The 19,001-nt window shown below is 51.5% G+C and overlaps 3 protein-coding genes across 7 annotated transcripts in view; 1 reads left to right on the top strand and 2 right to left on the bottom strand.

Annotated features, from left to right (window-relative positions):
- Positions 1-4,099, bottom strand: part of SAP30BP (SAP30 binding protein) — a 30,969-nt gene extending 26,870 nt beyond the window's left edge. Inside the window, exons 1-3 of the mRNA XM_037157937.2 lie at positions 3,932-4,099; positions 2,720-2,829; positions 431-478 (exon numbers count right to left, since the gene is read on the bottom strand). Coding sequence (XP_037013832.1) covers positions 431-478; positions 2,720-2,829; positions 3,932-4,037 — 264 coding nt within the window. The 5' untranslated portion in view covers positions 4,038-4,099. The remainder of the gene's footprint in view (positions 1-430; positions 479-2,719; positions 2,830-3,931) is intronic.
- A 130-nt stretch (positions 4,100-4,229) lies between these two features.
- RECQL5 (RecQ like helicase 5) overlaps positions 4,230-19,001 on the top strand; it is a 30,894-nt gene continuing 16,122 nt past the window's right edge. For 3 of the 4 annotated variants that reach the window (XM_037157821.2, XM_037157823.2, XM_053660336.1), the window contains exons 1-7: positions 4,230-5,039; positions 5,901-6,022; positions 6,905-7,423; positions 7,861-7,966; positions 8,491-8,602; positions 10,176-10,338; positions 12,786-12,865. In XM_037157821.2, the coding sequence (XP_037013716.2) occupies positions 4,913-5,039; positions 5,901-6,022; positions 6,905-7,423; positions 7,861-7,966; positions 8,491-8,602; positions 10,176-10,338; positions 12,786-12,865 (1,229 nt within the window). In that variant the 5' untranslated portion in view covers positions 4,230-4,912. The remainder of the gene's footprint in view (positions 5,040-5,900; positions 6,023-6,904; positions 7,424-7,860; positions 7,967-8,490; positions 8,603-10,175; positions 10,339-12,785; positions 12,866-19,001) is intronic. The other variant, XM_037157822.2, reaches the window with a different exon arrangement.
- Positions 12,781-18,795, bottom strand: SMIM6 (small integral membrane protein 6). Of its 2 annotated transcripts, none has more exons than XM_053660351.1 (3): positions 18,687-18,795; positions 15,907-16,035; positions 12,781-15,411 (listed from the first exon to the last, which is right to left on the bottom strand). In XM_053660351.1, exon 3 carries the CDS (start codon positions 15,391-15,393, stop codon positions 15,220-15,222), a length of 174 nt encoding a protein of 57 aa, XP_053516326.1. In that variant the 5' UTR covers positions 15,394-15,411; positions 15,907-16,035; positions 18,687-18,795; the 3' UTR covers positions 12,781-15,219. The 2 variants fall into 2 exon arrangements, with proteins under 2 accessions (XP_053516326.1, XP_053516328.1); XM_053660353.1 differs by lacking the exon at positions 18,687-18,795 and adding an exon at positions 16,178-16,250.

Below are 19,001 nucleotides of genomic sequence, written 5' to 3'. Positions count from 1 at the left end.
CACCCTCTCTGGACCTTCTGCGTTCCCGGACAACCGCAGAGAACCCAGAGTACAGAGGGCGGCCCTCAATGTCTCCTGACTCTGGAAACACTCCCACACGGGCTCCGCGTACAGGGGCAGCGACGCCACAAAGCCCGCCTGAGTGCACAGCACAGGCACAGTGCTGCACTCAGCCGGGCCTCTAGCCTCTCGAGCCTCGGGATCTTGCTCTGTCTTGCTTCCCCCTGGCTGCAGGGCCAGGCTGCCTCAGGACTTACTTATGCCAGAGTGGCCTCCAGGTTGCTTTATGAAACTGACTTCACCCCAGAACATTTACACGTGGGTGCACCCCGTGTCTGCGGGACAGACCTTGACCAGACATATAAACTAAGCCATAATGTTAAAATGCCCTGTTAGCATCCAGCCACCCACCACAGCCAACACCAAATACCTTTGGGTCATCAGCCTCAGGTTTTTCAGTCTCTGAATCGTCATCTTCCTACAAGACAAAGAATTTACAGGATTAAGCTTAAAGGAGTGGGCCTGAGGGTTCTCACATGCATAACTAGGGGTCGGAGCAAATTTACCCGGCCTGGGTCATTCCACCAAGAACCCCTCCCTTCCCCTATGGTCCAGAACTAGAGAAAGAAGGGGAAAAGGAGATGTTCTGGGGGGAAAAGAACATCATTTGGGGGAAAAAGAACAAGTCGGCACTCCAGCAGTACCACTGTCTACACTAATGAAAATGCCTGAGACGAACACATAGAGAAAAATGGAGAAAAGGCAACAAGGAATACGGCCAGGCCCCACAGGGTAGAACACGCATACCGTTTCCAGTGAAGTATCAATTACCTGACACCAGAAACACGAACTCTTTCTCCCTTGCTATTCGCAGATTCGAATATATCCAACTCAGACCTGTGCTGAGCGTGTTCACGGCCAGAACACAGTGACCCCCCACACAGCTGCAGCCTGGCACTTCCACCAAGCAAGGAAGGTCAGCGCCAATGACCAGGGCAAGGGGCACGGGGACGGCACAACTAACGAGCAATGCCCAGCCTCCCCGGGACCCCAGGTAAGGTGCCTCACCTCCACCCGAGTCCTCCCAGACCTGCCACCCACCGCTCCATCCAGCCTTGCTCCTTATCCAAATGGCCTGCCTGGCACAAGGCACCACATGGGCAAGGTGTTCTCCAAGGCACGCATGGGCCTCACAGGTGCTAGCCCACCTTTCCACTGAGTGCTAATGAAGGTCAAAGGTCAGCTCCCCTATCAGGATTCACTCATCTGATCCACTACCCAGAAAACCCCAATGCATGGGAACTTTTAACTTAAAACCCAGGAAAAAGTTAAGTTTCATTTGAAACTGTTATTTTTTCCAATCAAGCTACACTGTCAATTAAACAGCATTCCAGATGTTAACAGAAACACCTGCTGACAGACTTGAACAACCTATTCCGACAGGTTTGAGATTTCACTGTCCTGTAAGGTGTCAGTGAGCCAGAGGTTGTAAAGGCAATCTCCATAGCCTCCTTCAAACGATCAGGCCAAAGATTGTCCCATATCAGAGACACAGTTCAGCCAAATACAACCACATTTGAGAAGGTCTATATTGGAATTTAATGCGAGAATTTCATAAAAACACGAAATAAAGCTTAAATATGATGAAAATCTTAAGGAAAAGAAATACGGAATAACACTTCAAAATACACTATGCAGGTCTACTGAAGAAAATCATTTCGGATGTTAATCCAGAATGCATGCACTTAAAAAAAAAAAAGAGGGAGGGGAGGGGAAGCCAGGAAAGGAACATGACTTTCAAAGCCTTTCTAACCAATTCGTCAGTTCTGCTTTATCAGCGTTAATAGTGGGGGCTAAGGGCATGAAAATATCCTCCCAAAGAGCATAAACTGCACAGCACATTTTTGTTTACTTTGGAAAGCAGTCCAACGATAATATTTAAATATTAACGCATAACAAAGTTTTCAAACCAATACTGGAAGTACATTGACTATTTCAATGAAAGCGACTGCTAAATATCCAGGTTCAACTTTGCACGTCTTTGTACTAAGCACCAAGCGGAATCCTTGTTTTGTCCCCCCCCAGACTTGTAAACTCTGGCTCATGATACATCAGGTGATGTGTCTAAGGCCTTTCTGGTTGAGATGCAAGTTCTCTTTTGTTAGCCACCAGGCATTGAACTTCAGGCAAGATTGGTGGTCAAGAACCAAGGGCACTGGGATAACAAGTGTGAAGTAAAATGTCGAGAAAGAAGTTAAGGATTAAGTCATATATACAATAATAATTTTCCTTCCTAATCTTTTAAATACGCTAAAGATTTAAATGAGCCCCAACCAGTATGAAAAATAATAGTATTGATTGCAGACATAAATGATACACCAATTAGAATGAATACACTATTACAAACAGAATAAATATGACCTAAAAAGGAAAACCACCATAAAACCCTCGCTGATATCTGGGTTAAATAAAATAATTCACTATTTTCCCCAAAAACTTAATTCAAAGGTGAATACAAAATGCTCCAGGTGAAAACAGATTTGACTTACAAACGGAACTGCCACTCTCCGACCCAGTTTCCTTAACTGACACCAAAGAGTGTGTGTGGGGGGGGGTGGCATTAGGTAGGAAAAGGAATGCTGCCGGAACAGTTCAGGAAGTTTCTAACCAATGAAATGGTGCTCTGAGCAGCTGTGGATTCGGGTGCAGATCTACTTACCGACTGTTTGCTGTTCTCATCCTCTTCTTCTTCGTAACCATCTTCATCACCCTCGATACGAGAAAAATCATCCTCTCCGTAGGCTTCAGACACCAATCCACCTTTCTCCTCTGAAACAGAGGGAAACATAAAAATGAATAAATTGGCGGGGGGGGGGAGTGCAAGGAAACCTTTCGGTGATCTGAGTGGCTAGAACTATATCTTAGGATAATAAAGGAACCTGAATCTCATGTTAAATGACTGCAGGTCCCAGACTCTGCTGTTTGAGCACCTCTGTAGACAGTGCTGCGCACACCAGTGACCTCATCTCCTCATCTGAGGACTCTGTCATCCTCATTTCTGTGTGTCCTCCTCTAGGAACAGGACCTTGAACAGGGGGTACTCCACAGGATTCCCAACATACTGGCCGGAGAAACAACCTTTTTCTACGCTTAACACAAAACAAACCACCACCAAGAAAACTCTAAAAACAATATGAATTACTGGGAAACCACACAAAGACCACAAAAAACTGAGCAAAGACCACACAAAACTGAGAGCAGCTAACTTAAGTCCAAGCCCCTCACTTTCCGTTGAGGAAACTAAGACCCAGACATGTTAGTTAATTTACTACCTCTCCACGCTCGCGCATAAATCTGTTCTCACTTCCTAACATCGCGATCCTCATCCTGAGTTGGGCAACAAAATCACTGAGGAGTTTCAACAACTCACAAAATAATGGGATCACCGAGTAGCCTTGTAAAATTCACACATGCCCAGATCTATAGAATTAGACTCTCGAGTCTAGTAGAGACCAGATAGTTTTTTAAAGCTCCAAGATGCGTCTAGGGTACATTACTCGAAAGTTAAATGCAGTAAGACACAACCCGTATCGCCTTCCGCCTACGTTTTGCTCATCTCTCTCTCCCATCAAACATGCTCGGAGAGAACAGGTAGCCAGCCTGCTTCACTAGCCCCGGACCCTCTCCACCCTCTCTGCCCAGCAAGATGCCCGGCACAGAGATTTTCAGTAAATTTTGGCAGGATAATCGAATCAACGGAAAGAGACAATGCATTTTTACCACAAAGCGTCAGCCCGGGACCCCGACGGAGCTTCGGGGCCCGACACTTGGGGGCACAATGACTATCTCTTCCCCCTCCTGCTTTGCCAGGGGAGCAGCGTTAGGAGCAAACACCTGCTTCTCCCCTTCCGCCCCCCGACTCGGGCCTCACCAGCCGCGCTGCCCGCCGTTTCGACGCCAGCCTCGCCGTCAGACTCGGGCTCTGAATCTTCTGCGTACACTGCCAAAGAAGACAGGACATTCTTCTTCCCCGCCATCTTACTCCCACGGCCCCGGTGGGCCTCACTCCCTTGACTACAGAAAGACGACTTCCGCAGGAAAGGCGACTACTTCCGGGTCCCAGGAGAACCCTCGCGGGTTCCAGACCGGGACCCAATCAAGACGGCTGTTTCTGAGCCTGGCCCCGCCCCCTCGGGAAGCACTCTAATACGTCACTACTGCGCGACGGATTCAAGGTTGCTTTAGTTTTACCTGGTAGTGAAGGTCTAGCTGCTCATGTTCTCAGAGTTGGCGGTGGCAAGGGGACACCTCCTGTAGTTCCAGCAGACGTCGACCTCCTCCCCGCACATTGAGTCCTTCGCTCCTGGGCGGCCCAAGGCCGGCTTTGATATCTTGGCGTGGAGAGGGAGACTTCAGCTGAGAAAGGAAGAGAAGAGTGGATTGGGGGCTCCGAGGAGGAAAGCGGAAGATCTCTTCTCTGGGAGTGGGGAAGAAGGGATCGGTCGGGGTCCGGGGGGGAAGAATGGTCGTCATAGCCGTGCTTATAGGAGGAGCAGAAGACGGATCTTAGACGAGCAATTCCACCTTCCCCAAACATTCCGAAGACATTGTGTTCCTTCTCATGATCTGATTTCTGGCTCTGTGCTATATATACTGTGGCCTGGGAGAGTTCAGTTTTTCTTTTCACTGATGTAAAAGTGGAGATGTTAATTACCCAGGAATGTATTGCTTGAGGCCGTTCACCTGGAGGTGTATTACTTGAAGATAATATATTGCTTGACTGTAATACAGCAAATTTATACTCATAGAGAAAAAATAAGCGGTATTTGAATAAAAGCAGAACAGAGGGCTGTTGCCACAACCATATGATCATCACCTTTGCCTTAACCTCTGGCCACCGTCTGTCGCTAAGATGAGCAGCCACCATTCCTCTCGTTTTGACCCTGAGCATCGAGTCCGGAGCACGTTGAAGAAGGTCTTTGGGTTTGACTCTTTTAAGACGCCTTTACAGGAGAGTGCGACCATGGCTGTAGTGAAAGGTAACATTGCAGAGCTGCCCGCGTTTACGTTGCTGGCTATACGGAAGCACTGCCTAGAACACCCTCCTTCTGACCCTTCCTACCTCCCCACCTTTGGCCCTTAATTGGTTTTGGAAATCTTGTAGACTCCTCCCCCAAACTTGCAGTTTTATCGGTGGAGCCACCCAGCTGTTCTGTTTCTTACACTTCGTAGCCAGAGCTACAGATCGTCTTTGAAAACAGTTCAGAGTCCCACTAGTTTGTGTAGGGTTGGCAGAAAGCCTAATCCAGCCACTGATGTAGGTCATCTCTTTGTTAAAGATGGAGTGGCCTGGATCTCAAATAGGGAAGGAAGGGGTAATAATACCATAAACCTGAGATTTGTTGACAAATGGAAGTTGTCAAGAGAGGGGAAGCAGGGTAATATTAATTACACTGTAACATTGATAAACAAGAGACATCTAAGTGATGTTGCTTCCATGTCTACACAGATATGCCCACTCATCTGCAAAGTATTCAGCTTCATGACTGAATACTTGTAATTTAGTTCAATCTTTATATTTTAGATTGAACTAAATTACAATAATTTAGTTCAATCATCCATATCCCAGCCAACTCTGACTTATTAACCTTGCAGTTGTTAGGACCATTGTCAGGAGTGGTTTGTGTGCTTTTCCAAATGTTCCTGTACCCTTTTCATAGAAAGGATGGGATGGGAATTAAGATTATATTGAGAATGACTTCCCCCTACCGCACGCCTGCCTAACTGTGTGCCGTACACTCTGCTAGGGCATTTTCCTACATTCTCAGTCAATTTTCAACAGCCTGGAAGGAAAGAGATAAAAGGCAGGAAGCATTAGGTATTGTCTTGTACTTCTGCAGGTGACAAGGACGTCTTTGTGTGCATGCCCACAGGGGCAGGAAAATCCCTGTGCTATCAGCTCCCTGCTGTGTTGGCCAAGGGCATCACCATCGTCGTCTCTCCTCTCATTGCTTTGATTCAGGTGAGGCTCAGGAGAATGAAGAGGGTACCCCGAGGAGGTTAGGGAAAGGTCGTTTACACCTGGAAATTTCGCTTCTGCTTTCTCTGGTCTTTTGCCTCTTACTTTCCTTGATTTGCTTATCTCCCTTGCTATATTGGGTTTCCAAATTGCCCGTATGTGGACTTCTCCACCAGTGCATAGCACTCGGGTGGATTCTTACTTCCTTTGTTACTTTTTGCCCCGAGGACTGTGGAACTGTATCTGTATACACATGCCCACTCTTGACGGGATAGAAGATGCAGATGGATAGAGAACTAAATTAACAACGGGATCCCTGGTGCCCTCCTCTATTCTGGCAAGGGCACAGCTGTGACAGAAAAGATGAGAGACTTATTGGGATGCTGTTAGCATCTTCTCTGCATTTCTGACTATATTGAAGGCCTGCAGATGGGCTGCTAGGATCAGCAATGAGGAAGTGTAGCCATGTAGTTAAGAGCGATTGACCGTGAAGAAAGAGAGACAGGAAAGAACGGTAACAGTGCTTAGTGCTGGTGCTTTGCTTGCATTAATTTCACCTTTGAGATGTAAAATTTAATTCCTTCAACAGTCCTATTAGATAGTTACTATTTTTATAGTGGCGGGAGTGGGGAGTGAGGAAATTGACAGGTTAAGGTTAAGAGTGAGCCAAGAGCAAGAGGCAGTTACATGAGCCAGGATTACATCCAGGTCTGTGTGGCTCCAGAGCCGGTCCTCCTGGTATTTCTTGTATGCAAAGAGGAGACATATTGGAGAGTAGCAGGGATGTTTAATGGCTGGGAAATACGCCAGGGCTTTGCAACAACTTTCTGAGATCCTGTGGGCCAATGATACTCCCCTCTGTGCCTCTCCCCCTTCTGCCCTCAGGACCAGGTAGACCACTTGCTGGCCTTGAAGGTGCGAGTAAGTTCCCTGAACTCGAAGCTCTCAGCCCAGGAGAAGAAGGAGCTGCTCTTTGACCTGGAGCAAGAAAAGCCCCGTACCAAACTTCTGTACATTACACCCGAGATGGCGGCTTCAGCCTCCTTCCAGCCCACTCTCACCTCCCTGGTGTCCCGCCACCTGCTGTCCTACCTGGTGGTGGATGAAGCTCATTGTATTTCCCAGTGGGGCCATGACTTCCGTCCTGACTACTTGCGTCTGGGGGCCCTGCGCTCCCGCCTGACACATGCCCCGTGCGTGGCCCTGACCGCCACAGCCACCCCGCAGGTCCAGGAGGACGTGTTTGCCGCCCTGCACCTGAAGCAGCCGGTCGCTGTCTTCAAGACTCCCTGCTTCCGGGCCAATCTCTTTTACGATGTGCAGTTTAAGGAGCTGCTTTCTGACCCCTACGGGAACCTGCGGGACTTCTGCCTTAAGGCTCTCGGACAGAAGACTGATAAAGGGGTGAGGCCACCAAGGTGGAGAGGCCAAGATGCCTATGGAATGCTGTCCGCAGGATAGAGATGGCTGTTGGTTTCCTAAGGCCTTTGCTTTTTCCAGCGTCCTTAGTCAGGCTAGCCATAGCTGCTTAAAGCGCGGAGGGTTGTCCCTTTGGCTTTCTGGCATGGTTTCCCCTCCTGCGGTTTCCTTGTCCTGGAAACCTGCTGTGGGAGGCAAACAGCCAGCCTCTGACGGTGGCCTTCGCAGACCTATTCAAGGTTTGAGGGGAGAGGGCTTGGTTTCTGAGCTGCTTTGCTCCTGCTTGTTAGAAAGTGGCAGAGCCTTGCTGGGTGGCCTGCTTCGGAAGAAACTGAAGCTGATGAGAGACAGAGCTGCTTTTAAAGCAGACTGTCTTTTCCAATGATTTTTTTTTCCTCTGTTGTTCCTCTCTTCCCATTCAGTTGTTTTCCGGCTGTGGCATTGTCTACTGCAGGACCAGAGAGGCTTGTGAACAGCTGGCGATAGAGCTCAGTTCCAGGGGGTTGAATGCCAAGGCCTACCACGCAGGTGAGGGCCGCCCAGGCCATGTGGTCCTCTTCACTCTCAGGAGCTCTGAGCGAGAGGCCCTCTGGGTCCTGGAAAGTCAGGTGTTCTGACATCTTTTCTAGATACTGAGGGAGAGCTAAAGTGATTGGTTTAAACCCACAAAAAGGGCGTCCAGACATGAGTGAGGTCTCAAATGAGGCTTGTGACTCCTGAATTCTTTTTCTCGTCCTCTGCGCACCCAGCAACAGGGGATGAGCTTTTTTATAAGCCCATGTATCCATGTTATGCAAAGAGCACAGGCTTTGGAGGCCAGTGGACTTGGGTTTGAATCTCGGCTCTAATGTTCATTGAGTGCCGTGTACCATATACAGGCTAGGGTCTTTACATTTATTAGCGGTTAAGTGGCTGGCCCAAGGTCACGCAACTGGTAAGTAATGAATTCAGGAGTATGTACAGTGCCCAGCATAGTGTCAAACCCAAGACAGGCCCCGAGGGAAACCCTAGGGAAAGGTGAATTCCCATCTCCACCTTTCTCTCCTTTGTAGGGCTCAAGGGTTCTGAAAGAACACTGGTGCAGAACGAGTGGATGGAGGAGAAAGTCCCCATAATTGTTGCAACCATTAGTTTTGGGATGGGAGTGGACAAAGCCAATGTCAGGTGAGCTCTGGTTCTTGTCTAACCTTCCTGATCAGGGCCTGGCTTGGGGGTGGGCTGCCTAGCACTCTGCCAGGAGGACCAGGTCCATGTACTCCTTCTAGGGCCAGCGGGGAATGAGGCCCCAGGAGGGGTGCGTAGCACACAGCCCATGTGCTGACTTTCTGTGCAGCCTGCTCCTGGTGACTGCGCAGAACGGTTCTGCTGTCCCCAGGAGATGGGCAGCAGGCAGACCATCGGGCTCATTCATTAGCACAGCCCCGTTCGCTCACGTCTTAGCAGATGGACCCCATGAGTGTTGGAATGAGGTGTCTTAACCTGCTCCCTGCAGGGAGTCAAGGCAGAGAGCTTGTCCCCATTGTTCCTTCTTCTTGCTGACTGACAGGCGGAGGAGACTGGTGCATCCCAGCCTCCCAGGCCTACCCTGCAGCTGGTAGAAGAGTTTTACCTCCAGCCACTTCTGACCTTCTGGAGACATTTTGGGCTACACCCTGAAGCGCTTTGTTCTGATCGGCACCAACAGTCATGCCTTGTACGATTTATGGAGCACCTTTGTGTACATGGTCTTGCTAAGATTCAGTGACCCTGGGTTGGTCAGGGTAGGAATTAGTGTGTGTACTGCATTTGAGGGAACACAGACTTTGTTTATTTTTATTGAATGTATTGGGGGGACATCGGTTAATAGAAGCATATAGGTTTCAGGTGCACGTTCTATAATGCATCATCTGTGTGTTGTACTGACTGTTCACTGCCTCAAGTCACGTCTCCTTTTGAACACGGACTTTGTCACTGGAGTTTGGATGCTGGGTTTGCTGTGTCTTATTAGGGGCCAACTTTGAAGTCAGACACCCCCAGCTCAAATCCTAGCACTACTGTCCCCTTGCCATGTCATCTTGTACAATTTACCTAAGTCTCAAGTTCACTGTCTCTAAAATGGGGCTGCCTCAAATGATAGGACTGTAACAGTTAAATGAGACAAATACATACACTAGCTCACAGTATTTTTTTTTTTTTAAGGTTTTGCTTATTTACTTTTAGAGAAGGGAGAGAAAGAAAGGGAGAGAAACATAACTGTGTGGTTGCCTCTCTTGTGCCCCCTACTGGGGACCTGGCCCACAACCCAGGCACGTGCCCTGACTGGGAATTGAACTGGTGACCCTTTGGTTTGCAGGCCAGTCATAGTAGGTATTTAATAAATGTTATGCTTTTCCCACTTCAAAGAGATTATAAAAGATTTCTTCAATGTTGCATAGCTCATGAGCGGCCTAGTCTTGTTTAAGCCCAGTATTTTTTCCCCGTGGGACCTCTGACTGTGGGGATTTTTTCTTTCTCACATGTGTTGGACTTTCACCCTTTACTGCTGTGGCCTCTGAACTGGGCTGCTCCACAGCAGGGAGGCCTGCGGGTGGACTGCAGGTGTCCTGGCCATGCCACTCCCTGGGGCCTCTCCCTGCCCTCCCTGCCCGCCTGCCCACCTCTGGTCTCTGTGAAGAGCCCTGCTCCACCCACTCAGAAGCACTCCTCCCCTCAGATCTTCTGCTACATCTCATGCTGCTTGTCCCTTTGGGTCCTACAGGTTTGTCGCCCACTGGAATATTGCCAAATCTATGGCCGGGTACTACCAAGAGTCTGGCCGCGCGGGCAGGGATGGGAAGCCTTCCTGGTGCCGTCTCTATTACTCCAGGAACGACCGGGACCAAGTTAGCTTCCTGATCAGGAAAGAAGTAGCAAATCTGCAGGTGAGTCCGGGGCAGGAGTAGCCCTTTCTGTCCTAAGTCTCTGCTTGCCAATTTCACGCCGCTTATTTCCAAACTCAGGATGATTCTGTAAGCTAGAAAGGGGCTCCTGGGGCTAGACGTTACAGCAAGGGGGGGATTGTATGTTGGCGCATGGGCAGTGCAACAAGCGGGGTCAGGCTTTTTGCTGTGTATTTACTTTCTCTCAGTATGGTTTTGTGCGCATGTTGTTTTACATAGTCAAGGCCGATCCTGCCTTGTTTTCATTAATGTTACACAACCACTTCCCTATACTGTTACAAATTGTTTTTGTCTAGCCTTTTTAAAACAACTGGTTATATGTCTTTGTAGAGAGCCTAGAAACAGACCCACGTCTGTAAGGGAAATTGGTGTGTGAAGGGTGGCATCGTAAATCCACAGGAAAGGACGGACTGTTGAGTGATTGGTGCTGGAAAAAGATAAATTAGATTCCCACCTCCCATACTGGAACGTGAATCAAAGACCTCAAACACTGTACACGGGGAGGGGACACGTTATGGCCTTGAGGAAGGGCTGAGTATGTTGAGATTTTAAAGGCAGAAACCATGAAGGAAGATACTATCTATTTGACTAAATTCACTCTAAAAATTTCTATAAGAGACTGTATAAGCAATGTAAAAAATGAGCCATTGTTGGGGAAAATATTTGCAATATACGTAAGCAGCTGAATACATAGAGAATTCTATAGGTGAATAAGTAACAGACAGCAGCTACATAGCAAAACCTGTGAGCCTCGCGGGAAAGGAAACCAGAATGTCTAATGAATGAATGAAGAGGTGCGCACATCACTTAGGAATCAGAGAAATTCAGATTAGATGATGAGCCACTGTTTTATACCCATCAGACTGGCAGAAGTCTAAACGTCTTTATGGTCACTCTCGAGGCCGTGGGAAAGGGTAACTCGCAGCACGGTCAGGAGTATGAACCCGCCAGAGTGCCGTGAAGAGAGACAGGTGGTAACGTGTGCGTGGAGGGTGCTGGTGCCCTGTGGGTAATTCCACATGTGCGCAGACACGCTGTCACGTGTGCAGGGACATACGGGGAGGTTTGCTGCAGCACCGAACAGTGACGTCAGGCTCTTCCCCGGTGCGTGCTGCCGAAGTGCACAGTGGGCCAGTCACACAGTGGGGTGGTCTCGGGTGGTTGGAAATGACCCAGTAAGTCCCCCAACGCATAGTGTGTGGAGTTGCAGGGGGGCACATGCAGACATTTCCTTGTGAGAAAGATGAAATACAAGTACTTATTTCTGATTCCCACCAAAATGACAACATAAAGATTAAAAAATATATACGTATAAACTCCCAGGGATGGGGATAGCAGGAGAGAAGTCACCAGGAGGTGGGAATGTCAACAAATGCCCGCCTGGAAAACCCCCAAGTCTACTACAAATCTGTTAGAATTTATTAAAAACAAACTGGTGAGGTGGCTGAATGCAATAGACGTTTCCTTAAAAGCAGTAGCTTTTTGCTGCATTTTTATAAATATTGGTTCTAGGAATGGAAATGAAAAGTTTAATTTGCAAGAACAAAACTCATTAAATACCTACATATAAAGGTTACAGGCTATTAATAAGAGGTGTTTTTTTTTTTTAAAGCTTCCCGGTTGATTTTAATATACAACCAGGGATGAGAACCACCGATTTAGATGAAGAAAACTAAAATCCAGTAGAAAACAGGCAGGCTCTGAGCAGGTGCAGAAACTCATTTCTCCTCAAAGCTAATATACGCACTTTAGTGAAGTTCCAGGGGAGATGCAAAAGGCAACAAGTATTCCCACGCTGAGCGATCGCTGTCAGCATGCTAGTGTGCGGTGTGCCCCCCACGCACACGGAGGCCCGTCTGCTCCCATGCGCCCAAGCACACGCCTGGGGTCCCGTGTCCACTGTTAAACTGGGTCACATCCTGTACCGTGGTTCTCAGGTGCCAGTTCTGGGTCCTTTGCATGAGAATCACGTGAGCGGTTTTTTGAAAAAGTCAACCTTCAAGCTCCTGTTCCAGAAAGTCCGCTTCAGTGGTCGGGGGTAGGCCCTCAGCCACTCTTGTCAGTTACCCAGATGATTCTGATGCAGGCTCAGGTTTGGGGACACTGTTTTGTAAGTGGCTTTCCTACTGTCATTTGATATTTTTTTCTCTCATTACTTTTTGGGGCACAAGTGGCACAACTATGTTAAGACTTACTGGTCATTTCTTTTAAAAAAAAGCTAATTGAATGTACTGGGGTGACATGGGTTAATAAGATTATATAGGTGTCATGTGTACGGTTCCGGAACATACCATCTGCATCTTGTACTGGGTATTCACCACCCTGAGTCAAGTCTCCTTCCATCACCATTGATCCTGCTTTGCCCTCTTGTCCCTCCCCACCCCACCCCTCTGGTCATCACCGTATAAATGGTCGGTTTTTGTCTCCAGGAAAAGAGAGGAAACAAAGCGTCCGATAAAGCTGCCGTCGTGGCCTTTGATGCCTTGGTGAACTTCTGTGAAGAACTGGGGTGAGTGACTTATTTGCGTGTTTCCAGAGCAAAGCGTTAGTGAGATCTTTTCCTCCTCCAGCACCCGTGGGTTAACCAGCTAATGCAGGGCAACACTTGGGCCACCAGGGGGCCCCTGTGTGCCGAAGGTCGTGGTTTGGGGCGTTTCCTGTCAGGCAGCCTAGAGGTCGGTACCCTTCCACTCTTTTGTGGAAGGCCCCAGAAACCCTGGCTGTGTGAGGGCCGAACATTTTGGGGGCTCATCCATCTGCCCTAATTTACCCCCTTCTGGAGTGGGTGGCCCTGTGAGTGACTCAGTCCTGAGTCAGTGGACCAATTCTGAGCCTCTGGCATTGTGGTCATCACAGGCCACTGAGCTGGACAGTGGCTTCACTCTGACCCCGGATGAACAGGGGCTGGTGACCCAGCTTACCCCTTGCCCAGTGCGTAACATGCTTGGGGAGAAATCAGCTTTTCTCACACAACGCCAGTCCTCCCACTTGGAACTTCTCTGTTTTATCTGCGTCTGCCGGTGGTGGCGTCACGGAGGAGCCTGGTAGCTGCAGGCACAGGCAGGCTGTGGCAGGGTGGCTTCCGAGCACAGCCGCTGCCGTGCACCCGTGAGGGGTGTCCAGCAGGATTCTGGACTGGCTGGCAGCGCCGTGCGCTCGGGTAGCCCTTTGGTCTGAAAAGCTCTTTGATTCCTCCGCTGTCGTCGATCAGATCTCACTGTACAGCCCTGTGAGGCAGATGAAGCAGAAATGGCTGCTTCAGACTCAGAGATGAGCAGACCAGTGTCTAAGATGTGACAGTCACAAAGCTCGTGGCAGACGCGTGAACCCTGGACCCGCCAACTCTCAGTGTGCATTTTTACGTACATGTGCTGCCTTGGGTTTGCATGGTGAGATGAGATTCTGGAAGCATGAAGCTGGTTACCGGCGTCTGGCAGTTGTTTGGGGCTCGCTCTGGAAACCAGAGACTGCGCCCTGGGTTTGATGCCTGCCCCTCCTGTTCCCTGATGAGAAGGCGGCCCCCGGACTGAAGCTCTTTCCTTCTCCAAGCAGTGTGCTCTCATCTGGCCTCCGTAACCAGAGCAGGTTTGGGGCACACTGTTTTGTGCCGAGGAGTTTGGCTGCATTCAGGACCGCCCACAGCTGTTGTGACCGAAGCCCTGTCCAGGCACTAGTACAGGGAGGCGCCAAATTAGGCCTTGGGCTCCTGGACCGAAGCACTCGTGGTGGAAGGGCCAAGTGTCCTTGCTGTTTGTCAGTGTCCCCTCGGCTGGAAACAGCCCTGACCTGGTTCTTGTCTGGGACGTGTCTGAAGCTCGGTAGGGCTGTCCAGAGGGTTGGCCGCCCCATCCCAAGGGGCTAGGTCTTCCCAAGGGCCTCTACCCTAACTTCTCCTCTCACTGTTGGGGGCCCGGGTGCCAGCCGGGTCCCATTGCCCCGTGTGCAGCTTCATCTCTCATATGTCACAAGTGAGGGTCACAGACTCCAGGACTTCTGGGCCTGGGGATGGAGTAAGCCCAGCTGGCGTCACTGGATTTGACACTGCTCTACGAGTAAGGGGAATGTTTCTTTAACGCGTAAATGGCGTATAGCATGAAGAAAAAGCCCCTTCCCCTCCAGATCTGGGCCCCTTTCCTAGTCTAGGTTTATGGTCGAAGGTGAAGCAGCTGTTCACTAAGGAGAGCACCTGGTGTCGAGGGCCAGGCCAGTGCAGTGGCTTGGGCAGAAGTGGGCACATTCCCACAGAGGCAGCGTTGTAGGACCTGGGTGCACAGAGGTACCTCTGGGACCAGGAGCAAAGGCCCTGGGGTCAGAGGGGGGCAGTCCGGTGGGCCACCAGTGGGCTTCCCCTCATCCTGCCTACAGCTGCGTCCTCCGAGCTAAGGCCACGGGGAGCATTTGATGGTTCACGGCAGGGCGCTTTACCTTGTAGCATCAGAAGGACAGTGATTGGTGCGAAGCACTCTCTGGCCTACAGGCTGGACGACTTCTCTGAGAGGGAAGAATGGCCCTGGGTGCTGGCCTGGGTTGAGCGGGGCTCCCACCGTCTCCGCTGGGGGAGTGAGCAGCCCAGCACCCTCTGTTCACCCGTTTGTTTTGCTCATTTGTCCCTTCCTTCAACCAACAGATACCGGTTGGTACCGACCTTGCCGGGCCCACTGGTTGGCCGTTGAGCGACCAGTGGTGAGCACAGTGGGGCCCGTCCCCGGCTTCTGTGGTGCTAATGAGGAAGATGGGCTCTTGTCAGATCACCACATAAAAATGTGTAATTCCAGACTGTTGAAAGGGCTTTGAGGGAAAGGTGCATGGTGCCTGGGGAGTGTGTAGCAGGTGGCCCCCCTTCTTGGTCCCCCAAAAGTCAGGTCATGACTCTTTGAACCGGTTGGCGTTCTCAGGCGTAGGGAGCGCACCAAATACTATGGCGAATGACATGAGGAGCAGGACCACGATGATGAATAGGCTGATCACAGCCAGGCCCCCCTGGTCCCAGGGGTTCTCCCAGAACTGGTCCTTCCAGAGGTGCCTCCGATTCATCATCAGGATGTCCGTGTGAACCTGAGACGGGGACGAAGGCTCTGGGTTCAGGGGCCTCTCCAAGGCCCTGTCCCAGGCGCTGCTGGCCACCCACATCTGGCCCCAGCCCCGACTCCACCCCCTGCAGCAACCTCCGAGCCACCTCTGCAGACACTAGAGTGACGGCTGGTGTTCGGGCTCTTCCCGGAGGCCACCCCTGGGTGCTCCAGTCCTTTCCTAAGCGGCGCTGGGATGAGCGAGGACTTCCTCTCCCATCCCCGAGACCACCTCAGCTAGAGCTCTGCTCCAGGTCCCTCCCGTATTTCCTGTCTCAATGGCCAAACGCTTGGGAAGCACTTTGAGGGATCAGCGTAGTTGTGGAGGAGCGGACTGACTCGAGCTGAGACCCCCGAAAACTTCCCGTGAGGCAGCTGCAAACGTGGGGCTTGCGGAGCTTCTAGAGGAGCCACTGAGGTTGGCAGGCTGCACACCTGCAGCCAGTGGAGGGGGTGCAGGCTAAGGGCGGGGGGTCGTTACCTGACTCTGCCGTTCACTCTCCCGTGCGCTGAGGCAGGGCGGAGCAGGGTAATGTACGGGCCGCACTCTGGAGGCCCGGCTGAAGAGGTCAGCAGGTAACCAGAGCGGCACTGGGCCTCAGAGAAGCACCTGTTGGGAGAAAAGGGTGTTCCCGTTGCCCAGTGGCCCTGACCAGACCTCCTTGCTATCACCTGGGCAAAGGTGGGCCAGGGCCCATTGCCTAGCAACCCTGCCTAGCAACCCCTGGTTCCGTTCTGCCTTTCACACTTACCCCCTCACCTGCCTTCTGCCCTTCTGTGATGTCGTGTGGCGGGGGGCTTCTCGAGGTATCCTCACTAGGAGAAGTCAGACTTGGGGTGGATAGGGGAAGAGATGGGATCCAGGGCCTTCGCCCCAGGCTACCTATCTGCCAGGCCGAGTCCTGCCCCTCCCCTTAGTCTGGACCAGGTGTGGACTGATAGGATCCGCCCAGAGCTCAGGCTCCCCCGCCTGCGGTATGGGGTGCATGGCTGAGCGCAGGTGCCTCCCGGAACTCATTTCTGGGTGGAAGTGTTATCACCAGTGAGGCTCTGGGTCCTGCTTCATGTGGCTGGTTCCTACCCACTGCTGTGATAGGGCAGCCAGGAAGTGGGAATGGAGCCAGGGCCTTGGCACGCGAAACCTGGTGGCTGTCACTCACTCCTCTGTGGGACAGGGTTCAAGTGCTGGCTGTGGCCAGGAGCTGCTCTCGGCACTGCGGTACTGTGTGAACCAGCAGAGGCAGGCCCTGCCCTTCCAGACCTTACATCCCAGCGCACTGGCCCTCAGCCAGGCTGGTGGGACCATCTAGGAGCTGTTCTGAATGCCTATGCCCAGGCCCCGCCCATGCCACTGACCTTGGTCTCTGGGCATGTCCGAGACCCGCACGCCAGGCAATTCTAACGTGCGGCCGGGTGTGAAGAGACACTAACGGGCAAGTTCGGTGAAGCCCCTCTTAACGGTCATGGCTTTGTTGACCCTGGCCTGCCCAGCGCTTTGCATTCCTTTTTGTTGAACACCCTGACTAATGCCCTTGGCCTGCTAACCGCTCCCAGTGGGCGGGCTGGTCTCTGGTACACCCCTGTGCTTCCTCTCCATCATTACGCTGGGTGCTTATCAAGAGTCAGCTGTTTGTCCCCAAACCTGTTTGTGGCAGCTGTCATTGTCATTACATCATTGCACTTAAGAATTACAGAATGAATTGAAGCCACAACAATGGCCGAAACCCCAATTTTGCAGCCGGGGAGCAGACTCAGTCATTCTAGCCAGGAGCTGCGCTGCCCCTCGGGGCCAGTGGGCAGAGGTCCTTTCCAGAATTACCTCTTTGACCACCTTGGAATGACTTTGGGAACACTCAGATAACATTCCCGTCAAAATATTACTTTGATGTAGACAATAGTAAACATTTTGTAAAAATCCAGAAGGATCTCACACTCACATTCTTTGCAGATGCCTTTAAGCTTTTGCTCTGCATTGCGGAAAGCAAAATTAGGCAACCCAGGAACTCTAGTCAGCAAACCTGCACTCGGAAAACAGCCCCTGGGAGGAGGGGGGACCACCGTTGGGGCCTGTGGCAGAGCCTGGCCGGGACCAAGGGGACAGTCCTGGGAGGAGTGATGTGTACAGGGAGACCAGAGACCATGTAAGAATTAGAATCAGGGGCAGGTTCCATGGAAGGCGGCAGGTGCCAAGGAGAGTGAGATACGTCCGCAGGGATAAAATTAATTTGTCCTCAGGTTTTTCTGCTCTGGAACTGCTATTACCCACAAGCAAACTACATCAGTCCCTGAAGATTTTACAGTCAATTGCTTTCAGATGTCAGTGTTTTCGAAAGCAGATTTAGGAGAGAACCAGTTTGTGTGCTCTCTGCCAAGTTTTGCTCATGGGATTCTCGGGGACCTTAGTATAGGTGCCCTTACTGTAGTGTCTGATAAGGCATACCGTACAGACGGTGAAGTGTATAGATCTTAGTGCAAATGAAGCCCTTCTGAGGAACCCAGAGACCACAGAGGCCACTGCTGGCGGGGAGGGTGGGCATGAGCAGACCGGCGAGCTGAGTCAGGAGCCTGGCTCAGACGCTGCTGCAGTGACCACGATGGCTTGGAGCTGGGTGCCATGGCCACGGGAATGGAGAGATTTTGGGTCTGGAGTCAGCCAGACATTCTCTGGGCCCGAGACAACCTGAAGGCCACCCCTCCCGTGGCCACCACCCACCTCGCTGTGCCTGTCTGTTCTGTCCCACAGCGGAGGTGTGGCTGCTGCCTCTACGCTCTCATCTGCCCCAGAGAGGCCCCGTGCCGGGAGTATGGCAGCCTGCTGTCGTGTGTGGCACCAGAGCAGGTCTGGCCGGTTGAGCTGAGTGGGATCGAAGCCTATCCCGGACTTGGCCGGATCGGTGGTGGGGCTCAGGGCGCCCCAGTTTGCCGAGGAATGGGGAGGAGCCAGCCCTCTGAGGGCAGGGACTGCGTCTTATTTGGACTCAGCAGTTAGGTACTGCCTGGCGTGGAGGAGAAAAATGCAAACAAACCAGCCGGTCAGCCTGTCGGTACCCAGGGCTGTCCGGGTGGCCTCCACCTCTTGGCACCTGGACCAGGAAGCCAAAATCTTCTAGCAAAGAGGTTCAGGTTCGGCCACTTTCAGGGAGGGATGCCCTTGATGCTGCGGAAAAGCTGCTTCTGGAAAAGTCTCGGGGATGCTGCGCTGTTGGAGGGGCTCCGGAACCCAGAGCTTCCTGTCCCGCCGGCCCCTCCCAACTTCCCTACCTGTTTCTTCCGAGAGGGGGACCTAGTTGGGCCCCAGCCGCTCACAGGGAGGTCATTTTGAGACAGCTCTGGGTGCGGGTGTCTGGGCTGGTTGATGGAGGTAATGGAATCAGAACCTTATCTGCACTGCAGCTGGGAGGCCTCGGGCCTGGGTGTGGCAAGTGGAGGCTGTGCTGCCAGCCCGGCCCTGCCCAGAGGCTGGCCCTGCCACCTTTCAGCTGGTCTTGTCACCCGACAGGGGCCTGGCCCTGAGCGGGACTGACTAGTGCCAGCTGGTAGCGTGTCTGTTTTTGACTTTGTGCAGGAAAGATTTCA

Source organism: Artibeus jamaicensis, unplaced genomic scaffold (genome assembly GCF_021234435.1).
Source record: "Artibeus jamaicensis isolate MK-2021 breed Jamaican fruit bat unplaced genomic scaffold, CSHL_Jam_final contig_2259, whole genome shotgun sequence".
Lineage (NCBI taxonomy): Eukaryota > Metazoa > Chordata > Mammalia > Chiroptera > Phyllostomidae > Artibeus > Artibeus jamaicensis.
Note: the sequence above shows the minus strand (reverse complement) of the source record. Positions and strands in the feature narration are given on the sequence as shown.

What these genes read in the sequence shown, in the direction of transcription:
- SMIM6 (XM_053660351.1), bottom strand. Translation starts at nt 15,393, where the DNA reads ATGATGAATCGGAGGCACCTCTGGAAGGACCAGTTCTGGGAGAACCCC.